Here is a 25642-nt window from a genome sequence, read left to right as displayed (position 1 = left end):
GGTCGTAAAATTTCAAAACAATAAGAATAAAAAAGTAAAATGAGCCACAAAAGAAAGAAAAGTGATTATGTAAATTAACAGTGTTCTTATGTACATGTCATTCGAACACTACAGTACTGCAGTAAGAGAGCATCCTTTTCCTCTCCCTTCATCCTAGCTTGGCAGTTAATTATTTGCAACTGTTTGGATACCCAAACCTAATGGTTGTCATATGGTTGTACTTACTTATTTATTTATTTGCCTGGTTCTCCACAGGAGAGGCTCATTTAGCTCCTTTTCAAGCAATTAAATCCCTCCTGGAATTTCTTGATTCTGCCCCTGGATTGATACAATCCTATATTTGTCAGAGCCTGCCTTCAGGGAAGTTGTTTGAAGTTGTATTTGGGCTTATTATCTGCCCACTCTGCTGTCACTTTCAGCAGTAATTTTTTCATCGCGTTGTTTTTTTTCCCAGACGTATTCATCCTGGAGTTTTCATTCCCCCCGCGGCTTCCCCTTTTGCCCCTTAAGGTGGGAAAAACGGGAAAAAATTCAAACCAGTTCTACTGTACATGCCTCTCCTTAGGAAAAAATCAGGACCCCTGGAGTGTAAAGCCCCCAAATACCTTTTCCCACCTAGTGACATCCCGTGCTGTGCGTGTCCATCCAGTGGCTTTTGCCCCTTGGAGTAGAAGTTACGTGGCTTATTGGTTGACTCCAAAAGCAGGCACCTAAATGTACAGCTGTCAGTCTGACAGCCTCTTCTTTTTTTTTCCCCCCTAAAAAAATCAGACAATTTAAAGCCACTTTTACAGCTAATGCCCCAAAATGCCTTGGGAGAGCTGAGCCCCTTGGTGCCTTGGTCACACATCCAGGTTTGACCATTTTCCAGGGATGAGATACTGCCCACGTTCATGTCTTCTGTTGCGGGGAGCCTCAGAATATGTCTCTGCACAAAATGCAGTGACAGCCACCATGTCTTTCTTTCCGCTTCCCATGGAAGTGTTTTTCCCAAACCAGGGATTCCAGTCCCTGCTCCGTGTACTGGGTTTTGTCATGCGGTTTCCCAGTGCAATGGCACATTATTCTCCTTACAAGCTATCTTATCTCTGGCAAGAAGCATAATTTGATAGCAACTACCGCAGCAGCTCAGGTCTCTCTGAATCCAGACTGCCATTATCCTGCTCTCCCATCTCTGCTTCAGGCAAAGGATTTCCACTCCCTCTCATAGGCTGTCCCCAGCGCTTTTGTAACTGGGAGCTGTTTCACTTGAATCACATCTATACATACGTGTGTGATACTTATTTTTCCTGTGTTAATTGCTAACTGAGCTGACTCCCTCCCCGTCACACACGTGCTACTGGCCATCAGAGCAAGCCCAGGAGAACGCACAGATCCCAGGAGCAACATCTTACGACCGACATCCCTGTACTAAGTTCTGCGACGTTAATTAAACTACTTTGCTGATTCAAAACAGATCTCATGCCATTCTCTGCATGGATCCGTTAATAGAGTCTAGGTGACTAACTTCAGGCTCAGTATCTTACTTTAAAGTTTATTTTTATAGCTCTACACTCTTTTGAATTTAAGGTGTAGCTTCCGAATCACGGTTAGACTGAGATAAAGTTCATTGTTTCAAAGCAGAACTTACAATCTCAGGCAAATCACCTAAAACCACTCAACACTAGAAACACTTACTGAAAAATCACGGCATATGGGTTTGGCTGCTTAAAAAGGAGAAGGATTATCAATATGTTGTCGGAAGAAAGCTGTAAATGAAAAGTTACTTGCAATGGACAGCTATGGAACAGGAACTGGAAAAGTTCCTGCACAACGATACTGATTTCATTTCATTTATTTTTAAATTAAAGTGGACATACAAATAGGTAACTCAGCTATGCGTACTTTTTTATAAAAAAACCCAGGAGTAATAGTTTATTTGCTTACGTAGAATAAACCGAAACATATTACTAAAAGTTAAATATGTTTAGTATGTTGCTGTTTCTGTGCACGTTTATCTATATAAAATTAGGTTATTTTATGTTAAGATTTTCAAGTGGGTACTAATTTTTTTATGGAACACTCCTAGCCAGTAATAATGTTCCTCTGTGGGAGGAATTTATAAGTCAAACTAGTGGTAAAAATTAACATTACCCATTCAAGATTAAAGCACACCCCCATGTATTTAATCGTGTGTGTAAGAAAAAGAACATAATATATCCAAGGGCACCATCTGCTGACAGGTTCAGGGTGCCAAACGCTTCCGTGGATTTTCAGATATAGGGACAAACACTATACACTCAGATCTCACATATTAGAAAATATTCGTATTAGTTTTGGCTTGATTTGAAGGGGAGTTCAGACTTGGTTCGGTTTTGTTTCAGCTTCATTTTTGAATAGCGAGCTTTTGGTCTGATTCTTTTCCTTCTGCAAGTATTAGTCTGGAGTTCTTTTGCTAGAAACTGATCCTGATACTTAGGTGGAAAAAGGAGATCAAATAACTGTAGAAAACCAGGCAGTATGGCCAACAATATGCTGCTTATCACTGTTAAATTGTCTTTTTCTTCAGGCTGATCACTTTCTTCTCAGGCGCACAATAGATGCGTTTGCAGTGGAAGTCATTTGTATCGACTTACTGTCAAAACGTGCAAGGAGGGAAACTGCCAGCGTGATTTTAAACATCAGCCCAGCAGGGAGCAGCTTGCAGTACAGGACATTCTGCCGGAAGCCAGGAATTCATCAGAGTAAAATTCATCAGGCAAAAGTTAGCACCACAAAGCTACCCAAAGCTGCCGGTTTAACAGTTACTCTTTTATTGCAATCGACAGCTGGTCTGCACATCCCTGGGCAGTTCCGAAGCATCCTCTGATTATCTTCTTACAGTATTACAGTTTTCTTAACTTACAGAAGAGAAAAAGAGCTGGTTTTACAAAAAGCCTTCATTTACTATCGCATAACTTAGTTGCAGCATGCAAATCTTCTCTGCTGCCAGGAATTTGACTGATTTTGAGTAAGGATTGAGCACAGTGACTGCTATCCGAGGGGTGCCTCCATAGCAGATGGCACGTCCCACTACCCTGCCTTGTGTTCACCTGCCTGTCCTTGCACTTCCAGCTTTTTTATACAGAATTTTATGGCAGAAAAGCAAAGCTAGCTAAAGAAACAACCGAAAGAAGCGAAAAACTGTATTTTTTGCGATGGCGAGACGCTCCAATTCAAAACATTTGCACATTCATGTTATGCAAAACCCCATATTTTTATGACAAAAGAATCTGAATGATATACACTGCAAAGAAAATTAGTTTCAAGTGCATTTATTTTGAAATAAACAAGAATATTATATGCATATATTCATATTTATATTAAATAACTTATTATTAAACATGAGAAAAAATACTCTGAAAAACTAATCTGACACTTTCACATTCTATTTTATATTAAGAGACTATAGTTAGGAAATACATAGAAAAATGATAAAATTGTCTCAAGCCAGCCATAAAAGCAAAGTGCACTATTGCCAAGGGCAGCGTAGGAGCAAATTGTCGATGGTGCTGCTGCTTCCTCCAAGGGGCGGATGACTGTGAATGAAGAGGAAGGAGGGGAACCCCTCCGATAGCTCCCTGTCCTTCCTTCCCTTTTTTTGTCCTTCATCACTGAAGTAGCAAATTGGGTTTTGCAGATGCTGACAAGAAGCAGTGAGACAGTTCTGCGTACCAAGACGATACATTGAATACCATTAATTCCCTAAATGATCACACAGGGATTGCAGCTTATCCGTGTTGTGTCTTTATCCCAATTTATTTGATTTTTCTTGTTGTCAGTAGTTTAAGGATGCCAAGGTAGAAATTTGGTGAGTATTTATCATGAAATACTAACTAAAGTAGCGTCCTTCAAAAGGTCTGGCTTTTTCTCAGATAAAAGCCACACCTAGAACATTCTTTTTCCCCCTAAGATTCCCAGAGTGGAATTTCCTAAAAAACTTCTTTCTTTTCATTTTGTTTTGGCTTTTTAGCAGAGATAAATCTCATTTTAAATTAAATGTTTATGAATTTAGGTGTACTTACACAGATGCTATACATTTTTTCTATTCACATGTGATGTAAGATAGCATTGGAGCAACATGTGCTTGACAAATTTGCTTACTGGTATTTGCAGTAATAAAAGATTTAAAATCATTATTTTCTTTCTGTTTTAACTGTCAGGCTCCACCAAATATTTGCCTTTCCGATAACAATCTACTGACATTAGTTTTAGCGTGCGTGTATTCAGCTGGAAATATTTCAAGGCACAGATTATTCCTAAACAGAGACAGACTTATTTAATGTCCGGAAGGATATAAGAAATATGTGTTCCTGTTTGTTTGGGTTTAATTTACACTGCCAAAAAATCACCTTGAAAGGGAGTAAGGAAAAACACTGCTAGTGAATAGCAAAGGCAAAATTTAGAGAACATGAAACCCAAATGTAACAGTGGCCTTACCGCTGTTTCAGTAACATCTAAACCTACAGGGCAAGAGAGGTCGTGCTGGCAACTCCATATGGCCTATCATCTCCATAACCTTTGTGAGGCCCAATTTCTGTCTAATATTTGCTGCGTAATACTCAAATAACATTACTTAGTGCGTGTTGCTCTGCACTGCTGCATGCATTCATGTTTGTTTTGCTTTTTTGTTTGATGCAAATACAAGTTATTTATCTATAGTTCTCAGATACTGCATTCCAGAGTAGCAAATTAAACAACTATAATTTCTACTCAGTGCCACATCATACTTCATATAAAAGTGCACTATTCACAAGAAACACATGAAGTTTTACTCTACCATATCAGCGAATTTATATGTATGGCAATAAAATTTATAATAAATACTACAAAGTACATGTTACTTAACGTGAATTGGAACATTTTGACTTTTCTTCAATATCCTGCTCAGAAGACATCTTAAAATCTGTACTACTTTTTTTTTAAAGGATAAATAAATAAATATTGTAGTAAGACTTGGAGAATCTGAACGTTATAGTCCATACAGTACCTTTCCTAGGTAAATACCTATCATTCACATTATAACCATAACAGCTTTACTCTTTTTAAAGTAACAGCTTTGTTGGCTTCTAAGAATTTAATTTGTACATTCAACTTGTACGTAATTGTTATGCTACTTAATGTATTCTCATTCCCCATTTAGCACAAACTTTTAATAGTGCTCTTCTGAAAGCAAATTCACAGACTAAGCTGATGTGGGGCAGTTTCTCTTCATTGCCAAAACATTTGCCTTCCCAGGTGTAAAACTTAAATGACAAACATATCTCAAAGTAATAAAAAAATAATATTAAAAATGTATTCTTAAAAACAAAAAGACTTCTGCCAATCAGGTGACAGTTTGTCATTTAAATAAAATACATACTTAAAAGCAGTTGTTAAGATTTGACGATTACTACATTACGTGGAAAAGTCATCCTGTGTTTTCTACTGCAGCTGGAAGATTCATGATTCACCTGGGTTAGTCTGTTCTTCATTAGGAATTCATAGGAATAAATAGTTCTAGCCAGTGCAGATAATCCTTCTTCCTTCCTTTATCTCAGCGTATCTCGTCTCCGAAATTGCTTCCATAGATCTCTGAGATGTTCGCTGGTTACAGTCATCACACAAGAGTAATATTCCTTCCAACCAGACTTGGGAGTCTCCTGTGAAAAGTGAAAACATACAATTGGAAAAAGATACTGTTCACTAAATTCCTTAATACTACATTAAATCTTACTCGGACTCGTGTCTGTTTTAATATTAAAAACCTCATATGCTTTAGTATTAAATATATATTTAATATTAAAATCATGAAAGATCAAATACTTCTATGGCTCAGAAGTACTTCTGTAAAATGAGGGTCATAAATCCATACACAGGTTAAATATTCGGAATGCATCCTCACCTCACAGCACACACTTAGCATTCAACAAATAGCCTGTGTATATTAAAAGCTGTAAGAAAGGATTTCCTCTTTATTCAGGTACGTCCTGCTCTCTCTAGTTTTTTCTTGCTTCTTTATTTCGACACTGTCCTAAAAAAATTCACCTCTAACACCAAATAAAAAGCGTAGAAAATTACTGATGTTGATGAAACTGAGGCATTAGCAAAAGCCAAATATGAAACAGGCAGATGATGTGAAAACTTCTTTACACAGGGTCACCTGAATCCTAAACCGCGTTGTAGTTCATTGCCATTAACAAGTGCCCACTGAATGGAGAGGCATTTCAGCCAAAGGCTGGCCCGGGGGAGTCACTACGCTCTGTGCCGTCTGTGGTTTTCACTGGGTCTCATCATTTCTGCCGCTGCTCTACCTCCACAGAACTATTTTGACAGTAAGTACAGAAAGATGGAGAGGGGCTAAATGTTGTATCTTCTTATTACGGGGAGAGAGGCTAAGTAAGGGACAGGAATTGTAATTGTAGGTAAGTCAGAAGCATTTACAAGTAATTTTAACTTGTAATCCATTTCAGAAATTAAGTCCAGCGTCTGGAGGTAAATGGTTACAGTGCCAAGGTGAGGACTTGTCTGATAGCTTGTTTTGGTTGAAGTGAGTGAAGAAGTTAAAAATAACGTGAAATTGCAGTATATTAAAACGAACCATTAGAGAGTGAAGCCTACATTTCATTTACTCTTATTACTTTTGTATAATTAAAAAGCATTATGCAGAAGTTGTAAATATTCAGAAAACAATCTAATTCATGGCAGCATATAATCCAGATTTTAAATGATATATCAGAAACAATACTTACATGAATGAATAATTTAGTGGAGATTTATGGTGAATCTTACCAAAAAATGCATTACTTGCAAAATGCATTGCATTATTTAAGAAAAGCACATTCAGTTGATTTACTAGTGCTTTGAGATATGCATTTATTTTTTATTTTATGAAACAGGTTCAGAGAAACGTTCATGAAAATCTATAAAAGAAACACTACATTAACTGTTCATCTGCTCATTTCTCGTGTATGCTTTGTTGCTGTCTCTACTCCCAGTGTACCGAACCCATAGAAAGAACATTTTGTCCCCATACTCTGTGACGCTTTCACATTTCGCTGGAACGTTCTCCTCCCCCTGTACCCAGGTATGTTTTTAAGGTTCTACTCAGTTTTAGGATCAAAAGTCTGGGTTCTGTAATTTCCAGTTACTTTTGTAAGGTAAGCCAGTAAGATGTGCCTATCACACGCACTGTGCTTTCTTTGCTTTAGAGAAGAGGTAAGCGACAGTCTCTTCAACTAGTAAGCAACAGCTACCGCTGATTTTTTTTAAAACCTATGATAGATGCATTCAACTGCTGTATATTAGGAAAGTACAGAAATTAAAAGCTTTCAAAATATTGATTATGTGACACATCTTAATGTTGCTTAACTGAATGAGGTATTTCTAGAAGACAGCAGTTTATTGTTGAAACGTGACTAGCAATGAGGTTCTGAATCCACGCTTGTCTATCAACGTCTTTCTCAAAATGAAATTTCCTTCCCCAGTCAGCCCCAAGACTTTGTTTGTAGATATTAACTATTGCTTCCTAAAAACCTTCTTTAATCAGAAATTTAGAAGCCCCTCAAGATTCAGAACATCTAGAAAACTGTTCTTTTAATGCAAAAATCGTAAGATTTTCAAGAAATTTCTGGGACATACAACTTACTTTCTAGATTTACAATTGTGACATACAATGTTACAGGCTGAGAGAGTTGGGGTTGTTCAGCCTGGAGAAGAGAAGGTTCCGGGGAGACCTTATAGCGGCCTTCCAGTACCTGAAGGGGCTACAGGAAAGCTGGGGAGGGGCTGTTTGCAAGGGCATGTAGCGATTGGCAATGGCTTTAAACTAGAGCAGGGCAGGTTTAGATCAGACATTAGGAAGAAGTTCTTTACACTGAGGGTGGTAAGACACTGGCACAGGTTGCCCAGAGAGGTGGTGGAGGCCCCATCCCTGGAGACATTCAAGGCCAGGCTTGATGAGGCTCTGAGCAACCTGATCTAGTTGAAGATGTCCCTGCTTACTGCAGGGGGGTTGGACTAGAAGACCTTTAAAGGTCCCTTCCAACCCAACACATTCTACGATTCTATGATTTTCAATACTGTAGAAGTGAACAAAAATGGAATTATAGCATAACTATCTACTACAGGTTCTGAGCACACAGTTTAGTGAACAGTAGTTTCAGATGGACTCGAATCCCTCCCGAAGTTGGCTGCTAGCATCCTTCTTTGGAATTAACTCTGGCAGGGTTTTGTGAGCCATTTCCTAGCTGACCCTTAAGTAGAGCTCTCCTCTCAGCTCTGTTGGGCAGTTCCCTACTCACATGTTTTCTCTCTTCTCCCTACAGCACCACAGAGGAGAACTGGAATACAAGCTCTCCAAGAACATCACCAGCTGTTTGGACCACACAGAGCTTCTACAGTTGTTCCCAGGGGAGAGATTTTCATTATTTATTATAAAGGTATAACATTTTTGACACTGCAAAGTAAATTGCATAAGTGCCATTTGGAGATACATAATGTAGAGCACAATGTGCTGTTTATTCACTTCCAGGGTGCAGATTCCACGTACGGTATAATCTGTGGTACCTATGCCAAGTGTCTTCATCTCTTTCATCACACTTCTACGTTTACCACAGAAAGTATATCAATGCACAGACAATGATCTGTACATTTATATTTGGAACAATGTAAAATTAAGAGTTGTTGTATCGCACCTAACTTTGGGATGTAACTGCAGATTTTTGTATTTCACATACATGCATGTGTGTGTTTGTACATCAGACTGAAATTTAATTACCCAACTGAAATTGTTCAATTTCAAATCTCCCCTACTTCCATCTTTATTATCTTTTCAATTTGTAAACTAAATAGAAAATAACCATTTTTAGAATTGTGTAACTCTTCACACTGTATGGCAAAGACACAATTAGTTCTGTTTTCAGTCACTGTAACTAACTCCAAGTGAAGTGAAGTGATCTTCACATACGTTTTGGCTAACGTTTCCATGAACTGACACTTGCAAAAAACTTTAATAAATAAATATCTACAACAAATCTGAAGCAATATTCGAAGTTACGTAACGTTTTGCACAAAAAGGAACTCAGAACAGCTAACAACGGGCTATGTCACTGTAATTCATCCCAAGAGACAAGGAGCAGTTGCTGAAGTGAAGAGCAGTAGCTGACTAATATGTCTGGAGGGAAGAGGGAATTTTCTACAGATGAGGTTTACGCTGTGTCCTCCAGTGCGCAGGTAACAGATACCTGATACAGCCCTATACGCAGCAGCTTAGGTACCAGCAGCGTTCTTGTTACAGCACCCAGGAGCTGCAGGTGGGAAGAAGAGCAGGGTAAATAAATAACCAGCAACCTCCACACCATGCCAGTCACTGCACTGAGAGCTCACCTGGCTTCTCTGTACTGTCTCCCAGTGCGTAGCGTAGACACATCATTATTCAATTGTAAATTTTCCTCTTGAGAATGACTTTCTACAGGGTGAACAAAAATCTCCCTTTATAAATCTGCACTGTATTTTTTTTTCCCCAGTTTACTCCACCTCAACAGATGAATGAATTTATTGCCCGGATTCAGATGTCTGTCAAGGTGTCCAGGTATGTAAACTTGATGCTTTTACCACAGTCTCTCTTTTTGTCACCAAGCGAGTTTTATTTGCCTTGATTACTATACATTGGGTTCATTTGCGTCACACTGCATTTTGTTCCAGTTGGTCACATACCCTTCACTGAAATTATTAGGAAAGCATCGCGACTGTGTAACATTTTGTCACTTTTCTTGTAAAAACCGTTCCCTATCTTGAAAAGCTCACAGTTTAAACAATACTTGATATGCAGTTACAATGTAGGCTGTGACAGAATTAGTACAAAGTACTTCTAAAGAATGATTTTTAAAAAGACATGGGAAAGGAAGAAAGGAAGAGCCAGAAGTTTCAGAAAGATGAAATTACATAGAATTAATCTAAAGCCATGAATGTCTTCTTATGTGACTGGCGAGTTGGATTACTAAAATGTTGTTTTAACTACTTCATTAGTCATTTACACTTCCCATTAATCAGGTGGAGAAACTGGACTCTGTTAAAATTTCCTTTTCTGTTCCTCACATATTAGTACAATGCTTCAGTATGTGAAGCATACTCATTTATACTCATAAAGAGGAAGTATGATTTAAAAAAAAGGTTAATAGTTAATAAAAATAATAAAGAAATAATCCTACAGATGCTAAATTTTAGAAAAGAAGAGTTCATGCAGGTCAAACAGAACTCTTGTCTTCTTTTTAAGAGGACAAATCAGCTGCGTAAGCCTGGACGTGCCCCGAGCTATTGTTACTGCTGCATTTTCAAAGAACCAGCCTGTTCAAAAGATGTGACACTTCACTGAAAAAGAAATGGTCTGAAGAACACAATATTTGGGATACATGAAATGCCGTGCCACAGGAACAGGTCAACAGCATCGATATATTCCCTCCACCTTACCACTCTCACAGAGGGGTCTACAAAAGAAAAACATCCGTGGGACCGGTGAGCTACCAGTCTCAGTAAACAGGGACACCTCTCATCCCCACAGACTGACATTTTCGACTGTGCCAGAAGCCAACCATCACCTCAAATAAACTGGATCCAAGAAACTTCTGCTTAGTCTACCTACATTCCCTTCCTGCCATGCTGTTTCACAGTTACGGAAGAAAGATTTAAACCAGTGGCCCAGCAGGCTCACTGGCATAGAGGTGCTCGGGGAGGCATACGAAAGGACACCAGGTCAGATGCCAATACGCTGATGGTTAGAGGCATCGGAAGATGGTTATTCAAGAAGAAATCTCAGCTTAATTAAAAAATTAGAATTAAAATTCAGAGAATTAAAATTCAGAATTAAAAACAGAAGAGGAATGCTCAGGAGCACGAGATGTGCTGGCCACTCCACAGCAGGCCACTGGCTCTGGGACCTTGTTGGGCATGGCGTACACCTCTGTTCCTCCCCACTGCACAATGTCACGTCTGGGACCTGCATCAGCTGATTACAGCCTTCATAGCAACTACTGCAAAGTCCATAAATACAGACATGAAAAAAGGGCTGGCACCAAACCCTTAAATTGCAAAGGAGCAAATTCTTGCTTCATGTATGAAGAGAAGTGTCTACTAACACATTTCTGCTGTGTCCACCGTGTGGCAAACAGTTTTGCAATACGGCTACAGAATATGCACGCCCCATTTTTGACACTGAAACCCACAGTACAACCTAAATGTTAAAGAATGAATATTCATGTAGTGAACACGCAGAAACGGCCACAGTGATCACATGTGGGCAGAGTGCTGATTTTTGAAAATTGCTGGTATAGTGTTAATTGAGCCAAACCCACGTTATTGTTTTCAGAAGTGTAACTGTATAAATCAGAGTTACTAACTGTATAAATCAGGTTACTAACGGTCTCTCAGGAAGAAAAAGCTACCTCTACAATCTTCATTGGTAACCTTATTAGCTACAGGTACTGGAGAGAAAGCGGTCACAGGACAGACAGAAAACAGCAACAGGAACTATGAAAGAATACTTTTCCTTCTTTCAAACATAGTACAAAATCACAGCTGGCTTACAAAACAGTGACAGAGCGAGTCAGCCATTGCCAACTCCAGAATCAAATTCTACTGCTTCAGTCAAAAACACAACGTGACGCTTTGAGCTACTACATGGCTTACAGTCGAGAGAACTCATTTCTTGAATTTTGGAATGGGAAACACAGCGGTGACAGTTTAACACTCAGCCATTCCTGCAGGCATGCCAGCACACTCAGACGGGGCGGCAGACACATACCGTCAGTTATCTGCTATACAGCTCCTTCCGCACGCAGGATTTGAAAGTAGTGTACCTCTGTACAGGTTTGTAGCCCTGTGGAGCAGAAGATGGAGAAGTGCACAGATGCAGACAACATGTGAAGGCAGCCAGAGGGAAGCGTAAGACAACGGTATCATGAAAATACAAAAAAATGGCTTTAAGTGACGCATAGCTAGAAGATACAGTATAGTATGCGCTAGATAAAATGTTTAGCATTCAGTCATTAATTTCCAAGTCTTTCAGTTTAAAAATGGAATTTATAAGGGAAAGGGAGGGAATCTTATGTATTTTTAAACAAAAAAAAAAAGGCAAGGAAATAACTATTTTAAACCGAACAGCAAGCAAAAATAAAGCTTTTCATGACTGCACATTTTATGGCAATACTTTGACTCACCACTTGATGGCAGCTTAACATCCTAGTTTGTTTCAAACTACTAAAACCGAAAAAGGTTTCAGATTGTAACACTACATTCCAGAAAGAGCGAATTTTCATTAGATAATATCTTTAAGACATTTACTTTTCCCAAAACATATCTAAAATATATGTTAAAATCAATTATTACGTTCCCCTAAGGGGTAGTACCTGACCCTCCTCAGGTTTGTAAGTTTATGTCTAAGCTTTTAAATAGGACAAAGCTGGTAGGTACTGACTGACCTTTCAGGACTCCGGTTTCATCGGACTTGTGTAACTCTTTGCTCTTAAATGTGTTTGCTTTAGTCAGACTAACTACAAAATGCCCTTTTCTAAAATACATGGTCCCAGGACCAAGCTCTGTGATGCCCTCAAGATTCTTCTGGACAAATATTTTAGTAAAACGACTTTTAAAAAAGTTGAATTACTAAGTATAAGATGTTAATTGTAAAACGATAAGTCAAATCACAAGCCTATTTTAAACTGTAATTTGTAGATATTTTTAGAGTGATAATCAGAGACTACGTTGATTTGGGCAGACATTAATTGTAGTGTAATTAACATTAAAATCAGGCATTTACACTTTATAACCAGGTTCAAATTTCTCATGGCAAAAATTTCCATGTTGCTACAAAATACCCGGTAAGCAGAAGGTATAATGTTCTTTTATCTGTATAATGGAACTGACCAAATCTTAATATGAATTTGAAACACAGTTATTAACAAAGAAAAGGTTAGTCATTTGTTAGTTTTGATTTAGCACAAGACAACATTTGAGCCCTCAACAACGTAGGAGCCAGAGGGTAAACTTTTACTTGTTCTGGCCACAATAACTACTCTGTAACTTTTAATGTACAATCAATAGGAAGTAATTAATCACACTTTCCACCAATTTGTTCTGGGCAAAAGGTTCTTTCGTGTTTACTTCTCATTCTAAAACCAAGATTGGGGTGGATGGGGGGTGTTTATCAAACTGAAAAGGCAAATCTTTGCAGAATTTTTACTACTACCCACTCTTGGAAAAATCAGGTTTGTGTAACACTTACGAAAACTTACTGGAAATTGCGATTCCTAAATTTGGTACTATAATTGTCTCAGAATACTAGTGATTAGTGAAGAGTATGCATTTTTCTCAATAATCTAACAAGTCTGCATGTAGGCATGACTGAGTATAACTGAATTATAGCACCAAATCACAATCATCTCCTATGCAATCCAGGAGATATCTCATATCTAATTAAAATTAGACATATCATTTATGGAAGACGGTGCTATTCTTCTGAACATCCTTGGCTATTCTTTGCAGTTCTTTTACAGTCCACTGGAATATTGCCATTAGGCAAAAGAAAGATACGTGCATAAGACTGAATAGTGCTGCATGATATAGATTCTAAAGGCTTATAGGTGAGTTCTGTCATGCATTTTGTGAAATAGAAACATGTAATACATTTACAAGAATTACTTCGTAAGCAGACTGTTTTCTGGTTAAATTAACATACAGTGCACACTTACAATTAGTAAACAGTTAAAACATAGAGCTGAACATCTCGAAACAGTTATGAAACAATCATCATTTCCACACCATAAGAAAAGGAATTGAGGACCAACAAGGAAATAAGTTTGTTACAAACGCAGTGGTTGTTAGCCACATTTTACAGTCAATCATAAGATTACAAAAATAACAAGAAAACTGTTAGACTCAACACCACTTCACAGAAAGTTCTAAAATTATATTTAGGAAGCTAACTAAAAATCACTAAAATTATATTACGAATAGAACATACTGAAATGTGAATTTAGGAACCATAATACAGTTTAAGATTTATGTCTAAGGGATTAGGTTGTCAGTAAGAACACCATTTTACATTTAATTAAAAATGGTAACACCTGTCATATGAAGAAAAAAAATGTGACTTTTATTGATCACCCTCAAAATAAAAATTCTGCTACTATAAAATTCCCCTGTACGACACAGGACCTGAAGAGGGCAGCAGGGCCTACACATTCACTTAAAAGGTAAAGCACGATTTACAAGCTTGTTCCCTATGAAAATTTTCTACAAGTAATTTCCTGCCCTCTAGCTTCTTGTAACTTAATATATTAGGTACAGGGTTAAACTATCAAAAGCAACTTTGAAATAGAATATAGCATTGTTCATCACCACTTCACTAATTCTTTATTTGAAAATTAAAACTATCTTCTGCTGCAACTCTTTCCAACAGTCATTACCAACACTTGCTACTTTAAATAATGTTTTCTAAAGAGCCAGTGGCTGACCTTTAAATTGCCTGGGTTTGAGAGAGACAAACTCTCTTTTCCCTGCAAACAACCCAGACATAATTGCTACTCTCGTTAAAATTCTTAATGCCAATGTATCAATCACATAATACAGAAGAAATGTCAGTATGCAGAGGATTTCTCCAATTTGGTTTGTGTGCTATAAAGGTGCATTATGTCCTCTATAGATTCTAATCTAATTAAAAAAAAAAAAAAAAAAATTTAAGAAGGGATTTATCTTACAGACTGCTTCAGGATTTCTACAAAGCATATGTCTTTAACCACACATACTGCTGGTTTGCAACTTACTGGTGCTACAGATGCTAAAGGAAGTAGTTGCAAGTAGTAAAGTCAACTAAGATTACTATAAAAATTAGAATCCTTACCCTAAACCCTCGACTGAGTCTGTCTTTCATAATGCCGACAAATTCTTTATAACTCAACTGGTCATCTCTGTCAACATCAAAAATCTTGAACACTGTGTTCACCAAATGTGGTGAAAGCTTCACACCTGTGGCTACATACACAGCACGTTTGAATTCATCTGCATAAAGAGAACATCAGGACAAAAAATAAAACATATTAATTTCATCCTACTTTCTGGACAATGTATTATGAAATACAAGTAAACTTCTAACTTTTTCACATTTAAATACTCAAAAAATAAGAAAATGTGAAAATCAGAATTTGATTTCACAGTTCTAAGCCAAGTACTTCTCAACTGATATAAAATGATATTGCTTAATTGGTATCAATTATTTTACACAAAAGATATCACCATATACTACGTGTAATAAAAAAATTAGAAAATCATACTGTAATTAAACCTATGTTACATATACACCTTGTACTCCCCAAACATCTCAACTCTGTTGTATTAAGGATTTCAGTCAGTACATACCTGCCTAATTCTTTCAGCACCAACTTACTGATTTGTTCAAAAATCTGTCTAATCCCTCTGTGGATCTTCTGACACCATTTCCTCCTACAAGCTTTGTAGAAGGCCAGATTCCACATGCCCACTGTGTAAAGAAATGCTTTTGTTTGCTTTAAAGTGATCTCTTATTGGTGTCATCAAGTGCCTCAACTCTTGTACTGCAGGATTCGGTTGCCAGGCTTGGTCAGGTCATCCAACCAGGGCCAGGCTGGACGGGGCTTTGAGCAACCTGGTCTAGCGGGAGGTGTTCCTGCCCAGGGCAGCGGGGTGGAACTGGATGACCTTTAATGTCCTTTCCAACTTTAACCATTCTATGATTCTACGACCAACTGTTCTGCATTTAGCTCATCCACCACTTACATGACTTTGTAAGGCTTTATCGTATCTCTTATGATGTGACCGAGCCATCTCCTCTCAAAGCTGGTGTCCTAGCCTTTTTAGCCTTTTACCTGAGACATTAAAACTACAAACTAGGAATTACAAAACATTTTTGTATTTTTGTCAACAGTTCTGTGTCTTTATCAACATATTTTTATAAAAATATAAATACTTACCTTGACCTATGGAACGACTTGCAAAATTATACATTTGCATTGCAATTGTAAAGTCTTCTAGGTTGTTCAAGAATTGGAAAAATGATCTAAACTCATCAAATGTGATACCCTAAAAACCAGAAGAACAATAGGCACCGTAAGAATTATCAGTAGTGATGACAATTGAATAAATAAACCTTGCAGTTACATATGTCTACTTCATTTAAGAATAGATATTACAGCCATTTAGGAAAAAAAAAAAAAAGAGAAAGATGTACTGAAAGTCAATAAAGAACTGGAGTCTCCTGAGGAATGGAAGATGGTCTTTTCTCTTTGCCAATGCCATGGATAACAATTCTCACCCCAAAATTGTATTCCATTGCGTAAGTCAATCTTTAAGAATTCCAGGATTATTGCGATACGGCAGTTAATATTGAGAATAAGAGTCTAGGTTTGTATCAATATTGGAATATGTTTACTACTGAAAACCTGAAAACCACTATTATATATATGTGAGCGTGTGTGTGCTCACATACACTGCATGAGTTCATAAATACATGTTACGATCTAACTTAAGCTCTGTACTTTTAAGTACAGAGTAACTCTGTACTTAAGTACTCTGCACTTTTACATATCCAGATTTAGACACCTAAGTCTCTTCAGCTGATACTCCTGTATCGAGTATTGCAGGGTTTGTCCAGCTTTTTAAAAAAATCTTTTGCATTTTGACCAGACTTCAGAATATCTTCTGTGAAAGTTTCTCTGAAAGTGCTGTTGTTAAAAGAGCTTATTTTTAATTCTTTCCTTATATTTGTTCTGCTTTTCTCTCATCTTAGCTACAAATCCAAAGACCCGATAAACTATCTCAAATCAATTTTGAGAGAGATTTAAACAGAGACTTTGAATTAAGCCAGGACCATTGCTTCTATCTCATTCTCCATGGTCTGTCAGCCATTCTGAACAAGGGATGAAATTCTTTGTCAAACCTTGATCTCCCTGGCCTCCTTTCATTCCTTACTATTCTTCTGTCTGCTTTTATCCTTTTAGCCTATTTAACTACTTCTCTCTGAAAATAAACCTGAAGACAACAGAGAGACCCGTGAGCCTTTCTGTTCAAACTAAAATCTTGACCTACGTCTCTTCTCAAAGATATACATAGTCATCATATATGACATCATCACATACATACAGAAATCATACTGAAGTAGGTTTGTGGCAGAGGAGAAAATGGCAGAGGATGGGCGTAAACCCATGAGACAGCAAGTACTGTGGTAAATGTGGAGAGCAACATAATGTTGTTAAAATAGAATACTTTAATAGGCCTCCACCCACTTGAGATGTAAACCACTGCTTAAGTGATCCTACCTAAGCTGTAGCCAAGATTTATAAACTGTTTGATTGGAGAGCTTGACCCATGTCCATCATGAATTGCCTTTCTCAACAAGCATACCTGTTCTCTGTTCCATCCCCTGCAATTAGGAGGAAACTCTCACGGACACAAGCAGAACCACCCCCTAAATCTCCTTTAAATTAAAATTCTCCTAAAATCTCCTTAAAGCTTAATTTATTAATACTAACTAATACTGTCTTTCTTTTTTCACTGCATTTGACATCTAATAGTTTATGTAAAAGTTCTGTTCCTTACACTCTGTTTAGACTGAAAGCTCTCTGGGACAGGCATGTTTTGTCATGTACTTGTGAGATAACTAGATCAGTGAAGCTTCAGTACCCAAGTAGGACCCTCAGGTACTATGGCAAAATAGCAATAATAAAAAATGGCCATCGAAGTCTTGAGCTGACATTTTTAGGTTCACAATGATATTTAAAAATCCTTATTTTGCAACACTTTGTCTGTGAATATTCTGAATGTGGGAGATAGTGTATGAGGTCAGGCTACTGCTCTTCCCACGTAACTCGACGGGAGATGATCAGTCTAGATGGAAAGTAGCCCTTGTGTCGGTACGGCTGAGAACCACTGGCCCACAAACACGCCTTTGCAGCTTCTGTGTTTCCAGTAGTGATAAAAACTGCTGCCACGAGTTGACACTGGAGACGAAGCAGGGAGATAAAGGAGCCACACCCACAGTCCATGGCTGAACTGTACATACTCTACAACATTTTAGCAATGAGAAAAATATCTGGCTTCATTTCATTTCTGCTGAGATCATCTGCAATCATACATGTTTATTTCCTCTCAAGGGAAAAAAGCAAAGGACAAAAAATAGTCAGAAGGCAGGCAAAATGACACTCAGAGTTGGGCACACAGCATTCTACTGTCTCTCTCCTCTCCTAGGACCATATTTTGTTCAACTGGTAACTGTAATAACATTTCATATTTGCCATATGTTTTACATTTTGGCATAGGAAGTTATCTATGTGTAGATATCCCACAATTTTCTTACTGGAAACTATTTTCTATGTAAAAGGAAGCTAACTTTTCTATTTATTTGGGCAGATTATATTTTACTACAGCAAAGAAAACTGTTATATTAATGCACCAATGCTGTTAAAAATGCATAGACTTTCTTTAGGAGCTGATATTTGCAGGAATACAAGATGCCAGCTTAAATGAATCACTGCCTGGCATCTAGTTAGTACAAGGAGGAAAACATCCTGTGAGCAGGCAGCGTGCCAGCTGAACATTTTAATGTGACTACAGTACGCCAAGTGATCATCACGTTGCTTTAGAGGCTCCTACATACAGCGCCACAAGACTAACATTGCCAACTGTGAGAGCAGCTCCTACTACTTTACAGGCTAGACTAATTTTTCTTCTAAATGGAATCCTCTGGTTTGTATGAGTATTGCAGCGTATCACTGTAATAAAATAGAGAGTACATTTTAAAATTTTCAAATTATAATGTTATTACAAGTGTAAAAAAGTGCAAACATATGAACAACGTCTCCATGGCAGTAAGAGGCGAAGTCCCATTCTCAAAAGGCTGTGACCAGCAGAAGAGATGTCGCAGGGATTTACTTTTTCCACTGTACTGACAGCACGTTTACCAAGCCAGTGATGTGGAGCTATGGAAAATGGCAATGTCTCGTTTTACTTCATGGAAGTATAGCATATGACATACAGATATATGGCACTGTTGAAGTGCCAGGATATTCCCAGAATGCAGCATAAGCAAACCTGTAACTGAGTGACACAGCTTTCTGTGTGGAAGTTTTCCTCAGCTGATGGTCCCATAAGAGGTCAAGAAGAGGAAACTACTGTGGAAGACTTGCTGTCAGAACAGTGCCATTGGAAGAGTTAGAGATGAACTTCGAAGAATACTTCCTTGTGTTTAAAAGAAAGTGTCTGTATTTATATTTACTAAACAACTTCACCTTTGCCACTGAAAGAAGTTATTTCTCTATACCTATGACTGTCGTAATTTTTCAGTTACCCAAATGATAACTATATCATTGCTGTTACACAAGCCCCACAGTGTGGGTTGTTTTTTTTTTTTTTCAGATTTCCACATATATCGAAATCTTGATTTCATCCTAAACAAGAAACATCTGTGAACCATGCAGGAGGAGCTTTATACCATTTCTGTTGCACTGTCTTGGCTTTGACTATTGAAAGCTGCTCAGACCTTTTAGAGTAGTTAGAACTGAGCGCCCCAGCGGCCAGACCGGGAACGCAGAAAGGGTTGGTGAGCAGAAACTTTGATCCCAATCTCACCGCTTCACCTTACACCTAATCTGGTGCAAAAGAGACAGCCCTGCCTTACCTTCCCTTCCCACTCCCCAGCTACATTTATCTCGCAGTGGACCTGAGATAATGCAGAAGACTGTTGATTTCTGGAGTGTGTTTCTATCAGGTCGGCTGACTGATCTTACTCTGTAGACTGAAATGACAATGTAATTTCTCAAATAAATAAAAAAACATTGTAAAACTGTCCAAACCAATTTATTACTTTTATTCACAAGCTCTGCTCTCATTACTATTAAAATGTATAGCTTTTGAAAGAGTTAGATTTCTAGGACAGATTAATCGGATCTTCTGTAAACACAGACAGGAATATAGCCCAATCATCCCTTATTTGAAGGGCTACTTTTAACGTTATCCTATTGATTACCACTGATGCATAGCTGCCACGACATCTCCCTCAGATACACTTCTGACAACACATTTGTTGTTAAACAAAGGAAGGACTACCTACCTCATGAGCTTTATTGCTTTTATTATCTTTCCTATCACTTCAGACATTAAGAACCACATACCCATCTGTAATTATATACAAGTGATCCAATTAAGGCTATAAAACAACTAGATAAAGTGTGTCAATGTTATTTCTGAAAAAGGGCTATTTCAGTGGCAGTGCAAAAGAGAAGAAAAAAGTGTTTTAATGCCTCATTGCTAGAAAATTGTTCTTTTCCAAGTCTTATGGTTTTTGCTGTTTATACTAAATTTTCATGTAATATAAAGCCTTGTTATGTAAACTTCAAAAGCATTACTAGCTAAAGCCTATGGAACATAATTCTATGTTATTTACTCTTCTACTTTTTATTGAGCAAGTAATCTGAAAAACATGAGACACACAGGATCAGAATAAAATCCTGGTGCTAATTAATTCAGTGACAGAATCTCCTTCAGTCCATCAAGGTTATATTTTCATCTTGATGACACTGGGACTGGACGCTGGGGCCCACCACTGTCAATTACCTTTTCTTCAGGAATTGTGCAGCGCAAGTTTTCCAGGTAACTTGATGTATTTTCCACATTTGTATACCTCAGAAGAATATGGGCAAAGTCTTCCTCACTGATGGTGTTCATCCCGTTAGAGTAGGACAGGAATTCTATCTCTAGAACCTCAGTTTGTAGGTTATCCATAAATCTAAAGCACAAACATAAATACAAAGAAATAGTAATACTTTATATTTCCACTATTCATGTCCTCAAAAACTTGTAGAATATAAAGCCAAATAGCATTATACCAATTAGTTCCTTTTCGTAGCACTGATGGTAAATATGGTAAATCCTTTATCTATGTTGACACATTACCTAATCAATACAACAAATTTAACTCAAAGATGAAGTGTTTTAGTAAGGATTAAAATGACTTAATACTTATATTCTAGTTTGTGTTTGCTTAATTTTCGTCTTCAGTGGGTCACTGATCTTTATTTTTATATGCTAGACTGAAAATTCCATCATGGTACTAAATGAATTCCCAAGATTTATTCCCCATAGAGTTACTTACAGATTGCAATTAAACCTTACCTTTCTCTTTTTAACAAGCTAAGTATGATGAGCTCTTGCAGTCTTTCAATCTAAAGTTTGGGGTTTTTTTTAATACTTCGCTATTCTTATGGTATTTCTATAAACTCTTCCCAGCTTAACAACTTAATTAGTATATTCTAGACACCAAAACTGGATAAAAAGGAGGTTGGAGAGAGGTGGGTGTTGGCCTCTTCTCCCAGGGGAAGAATGACAGGACCAGAGGAAATGGTCTGAAGTTGTGGCAGGGGAGGTTTAGATTAGATATTAGGGAGAATTACTTTACTGCAAGAGTGGTCAGGCACTGGAACAGCCTGCCCAGGGAGGTGTTTGAGTCACCATCCCTGGGGGTGTTTAAGAAACATCTAGATGTGGCACTTCAGGGCATGCTCTAGTGGCAGAGATTGTAGGGGTTTGGTTGGACTCGATGATCTCAAAGGTCCTTTCCAACCATGAAGATTCTATGATTCTAAATAAAAAGGAAATATAACATCCCTGATTCTGCTTGATGTCCTGGTTATACAACCGCGGGTGAAATTAGCTCTCTGGTCACAGTGCTGCACTGGGAGCTCACATTCACCTCACCGTCATCTGCACCCTGCAGCACTTCCCTGTTACGGGTTTCCAAGAGTTCCCATCCTGCAGGCGTTGTCTTCAACACTCCTTCTTATAGAAATATCATAAGAATAGTGAAGTATTAAAAAAACCCCAAACTGCAAGAGCTCATCATACTTAGCTTGTTAAAAAGATAAAGGTAAGGTTTAATTGCAGTCTGTAAGTAACTCTATGGGGAATAAATCCTCCTAATCTAGAACTTGACTTTTAAGAACTATGAGGAACTCAAATCAAAAGGATGTCTAGGCAAAAGTATAAGAGCAAGGTAAACATACAATAGTATTTCCCTCACCAGTCCATAGTTCAATGATTTTTTGAGTTGGTAAAGCAGTGTTGAATAAAACTTGATGGATCCCTCTTTCACGAATACGTCTACTAGGTTTTGATCTCTTTAGCATTCACAAGATCGTACAGTAAAAGATGGGTATTTTAACTAGATGCCTTTTAAAAAAGCTTCTTTTAAAGCACTGACAAACAGGGGAAAAAAATAAACATAATTCAAAGCCAATAAAAAAGTTCCTACATATCAATAAGGACAAAGTTGGGGTGTAAACTCTCCACCCCAAACCAACTACGCACACAAGTGCTAACAAAATTTGCAAATGCAGCAGTGTTAGTACCAGAGTTTTTATTGTTGGTCCGCTTACTGTTTTATTTTTCTCTTTGTATATACAACACACGCAAAGGGAACATAAACTTTATATGCACGTCTGCACCGTAATATAATGTGTATAGTATTATAATAGGCATTAATTAGAACAAGTATGCAAGTATTTTTTTTTACAAGGAATTAATGAAATTGAGACTTACCTATAAAAATCTTCAAAGTTCAGTTCAGCTTTTCCTTTCTTGCCAAAAAAGTGTACAAGCAACGTAGTGTCTGACAGTGAACTTGAAATATCATCAGCACGCTTAAATATTAGAATAAAAAAAAATTAAACGCCATGACTGGCTCAGTTACAGAAGTATAATCTGAGAATGCCTATCATCACAACAGACCTTTCTATTAAAAGAGTTTGTGTTTTATGATCACAGTCTTAAAGAAGATTTTAGTGTTAAAATCCATTAAATTATGTCATGCAATTTTCACACAAATTAGCATTAGACTGTTAATTGCATTTAGTAGAAAACACTTAAACCAGCAATATAATATAATGCAAGCTGCAACGCAGGGGGGAAGAGCATGAAAAATAAAACCAGAAACTCTTGAGAAAAAAACACGAACAACTAGTCAGTTGAGGTAAACCATAAAAACAGCTCCCTTTGTACACAATCTCCTTTCCCTTCTACTATGCAAGTACAAAGAAATTAAAGGACTTTACTTTATAGACTCTTATTTTATATTTCAGAGTTATTTAGTATGGGGTTCTATTCCAAACCCACTCACATCAGTCAGGTGTACTTTATATGATTCCTTTCTATAAGTAGCAGATGACTACCGTTTAAATGGGACTGCCCGAATACATTTAAAACAACTGAATTACAAGAAATTTGGAAATCATGAAGTAATAGTTTGATTCATTCTCTTACGAATGTTACTCATCTACTGAGTACGTGCTGTATGCATCAGACAGGAATCTTTGAACATGTACTAATACTTTTTCCGTAATAAAGAACTATCAACTTTGAAGGCATGGAGTCAGAATAATAAAACCAACTCATTTTGACCATTTGTAATAGCAAGAATTGTAAATAGGAAGACACACATATAAACAGAACTATCATTTGTGTATAGTGAGTGTGCAACATTCCACTTTTTAACTACATATTCATTACCCTTAACTGCTGTGTACGTGCATTGATTTTACCTCTTTTACAAAGAAACTCCTGATATACTGACGAGCTAGAAAAATAATCCAGTAATACAGGGCTCAAATAAGCCATAGTATTCCACCATGGCAATGGCCTTCTGGCATTAACGTGCATCTGCCAACATTTGAAATTCAAAAAGTAACATATTTAGTCTCATTGCGGCACCTGCCTAGGGAGAACCTTCAGTCCGAGCTCTCATGTTCCTTACAAAGTCAAGATCTTATGAAAAGCCAAGCGTGGGAGCCAGTAGTCTCTGCCCTTCCTAGGCAAGCTACCACCCGTCAGCAACATCATATTTTTGTGGAAGCGTGCCTGCCAACTCTAATGTTAAAGCACAGAAGAGAATACGCAGTACAGAGACCTAGTAAGCATTTGGGAGATGTAACAGTACTAATTTATCACCATGACAATAGATTATAAACCTATGGAATTTACTATAAGTATAGAAAACTGTTTATATGGATCTATAAAGATCCGCCTATACAAACCTGCAAGCTGCCCTCAAGAGTCCTTTAATTCTAACTTCATTTTATAATGGAAAAGACTATAAATTTGTAACAGATGGAGAAACTCTAAATGAAGAAACTGGGAGGAAATTCTGAACAGTATGCAGCAGTACAACTTTATGTACCACGAAAAACCATTTCATATCTACATTCTCTGAAATAGACTATATTAATCTCCAATTTACATACTGATTTGTAAAAAATGCAAAATGCAACATTGATTAAGAGTATTTATGTATCAACAAGGAAAAACATGAGGCAGTAACAACACAAATCCTTCCCTTTCAACATCCAAGAACTAAAGAAATGAGAGAGACTTTTCTCTACTTTAGCATAATCAGTTTAGAATTCTCAAGATTGTATTTCATGTACTCTAGCTTCCTCTTTATTCTCGTATTCTTCTCCAGGGAGAAATAAGATGACATAGCGTACGTATAGGCAGACAGATATTTCACGTCCTTTAATTAAGACAGCTCTGCTCTTCAAGTGAGCAAACTACTTCAAAAAAGTAATCACTATTTGTCTTTTAATATTGTTATCCTCCACTACAGGACACAATATACTGAAACGCAGATACCCTGATTTCTTATGTCTTTTAAGCAATTAAATCCCTAAGCACATTCAAACAATTTCCCTCAAGTACACTGAAAAGATATCAAATGTTAAATTACAGCCTTTCATCTTGCAAAAACATTTCAAAACCTTAGACTGAGGTTGCATTCACCCATATCTAAAGAACCATTTAAAAAAAAAAATACAATCTGTAAGTCTTTTCACAATTCCCACTTGGTCAGCCTCACTAAATGAAAAAACGCCAAACAAAAACCTCACCGCAGAAACTCAAGCCAGTACGCTTCTCCACAGAATTGCAGACAACTAAAAACCACTCCTCTGCTCCTTCTGCACTGGTAGCATTAAATAAATTCTCTCTCTTAAGGGGCAAGGATAAAAACAAAAGCTTTAATAATTTAAAACTATTATTTATTGTTCATAATTAAATAAATTTTGTATTTTAGATCAGTGAAAATGAAATGACCACACCTGTTTCCATATATGCAAATATAAGCCTCCATTTTGATCTAATAGTCATTTAAATGAGAGTAAAACCCTGCCTCATTTCTCTTTACCTTTACTCTAATACAAGTCCAAGTAAAGAGACAAACAGGAGAGACAAGCGTTTCAGTCACAGTATCGTATTGCTGCACACTGGCACCAGCTTTTCCTCTCAATTTCCTAACCTGAAGAGCAGTAAATCTCTCTTTTTTTTTCATATTCTGCAAAATTATTTTCAAGCTTTTGATTAAGTACTCACGAGCGATGACTTATAGCAACATATTCTGAGAATGATGTATGCATATTATGCTTTGAATTAATAAGAGCTTTCTTACTGCAAATCCTCGATTTTTCAATAGAGATAATAAATCTACTGATTTCCAGTTTCCTTTAGTAACTTAAGAATAAACACACAAACTGAATTCAGGCACAGCTGGCATATTCCAACTGGATGGTGTAGTTGCTAC

The 25642-nt window shown here is 37.3% G+C and overlaps 1 protein-coding gene across 6 annotated transcripts in view; it reads right to left on the bottom strand.

Moving 5' to 3' along the window:
• Nucleotides 1-3277: 3277 nt before the first annotated feature.
• Nucleotides 3278-25642, bottom strand: part of MICU3 (mitochondrial calcium uptake family member 3) — a 56072-nt gene continuing 33707 nt past the window's right edge. For 3 of the 6 annotated variants that reach the window (XM_063337095.1, XM_063337096.1, XM_063337092.1), the window contains 6 exons: nucleotides 22615-22715; nucleotides 20635-20806; nucleotides 15999-16107; nucleotides 14894-15051; nucleotides 11798-11872; nucleotides 3278-5660 (listed from right to left, as the gene is read on the bottom strand). In XM_063337095.1, the coding sequence (XP_063193165.1) occupies nucleotides 11804-11872; nucleotides 14894-15051; nucleotides 15999-16107; nucleotides 20635-20806; nucleotides 22615-22715 (609 nt within the window). In that variant the 3' untranslated portion in view covers nucleotides 3278-5660; nucleotides 11798-11803. The remainder of the gene's footprint in view (nucleotides 5661-11797; nucleotides 11873-14893; nucleotides 15052-15998; nucleotides 16108-20634; nucleotides 20807-22614; nucleotides 22716-25642) is intronic. The other 3 variants (XM_063337093.1, XM_063337094.1, XM_063337091.1) reach the window with 1 other exon arrangement.

Source organism: Chroicocephalus ridibundus, chromosome 5, assembly GCF_963924245.1.
Source record: "Chroicocephalus ridibundus chromosome 5, bChrRid1.1, whole genome shotgun sequence".
NCBI lineage: Eukaryota > Metazoa > Chordata > Aves > Charadriiformes > Laridae > Chroicocephalus > Chroicocephalus ridibundus.
The sequence above is the reverse complement of the archived record's forward strand: the minus strand, read 5'-3'. Positions and strand labels throughout refer to the sequence as shown.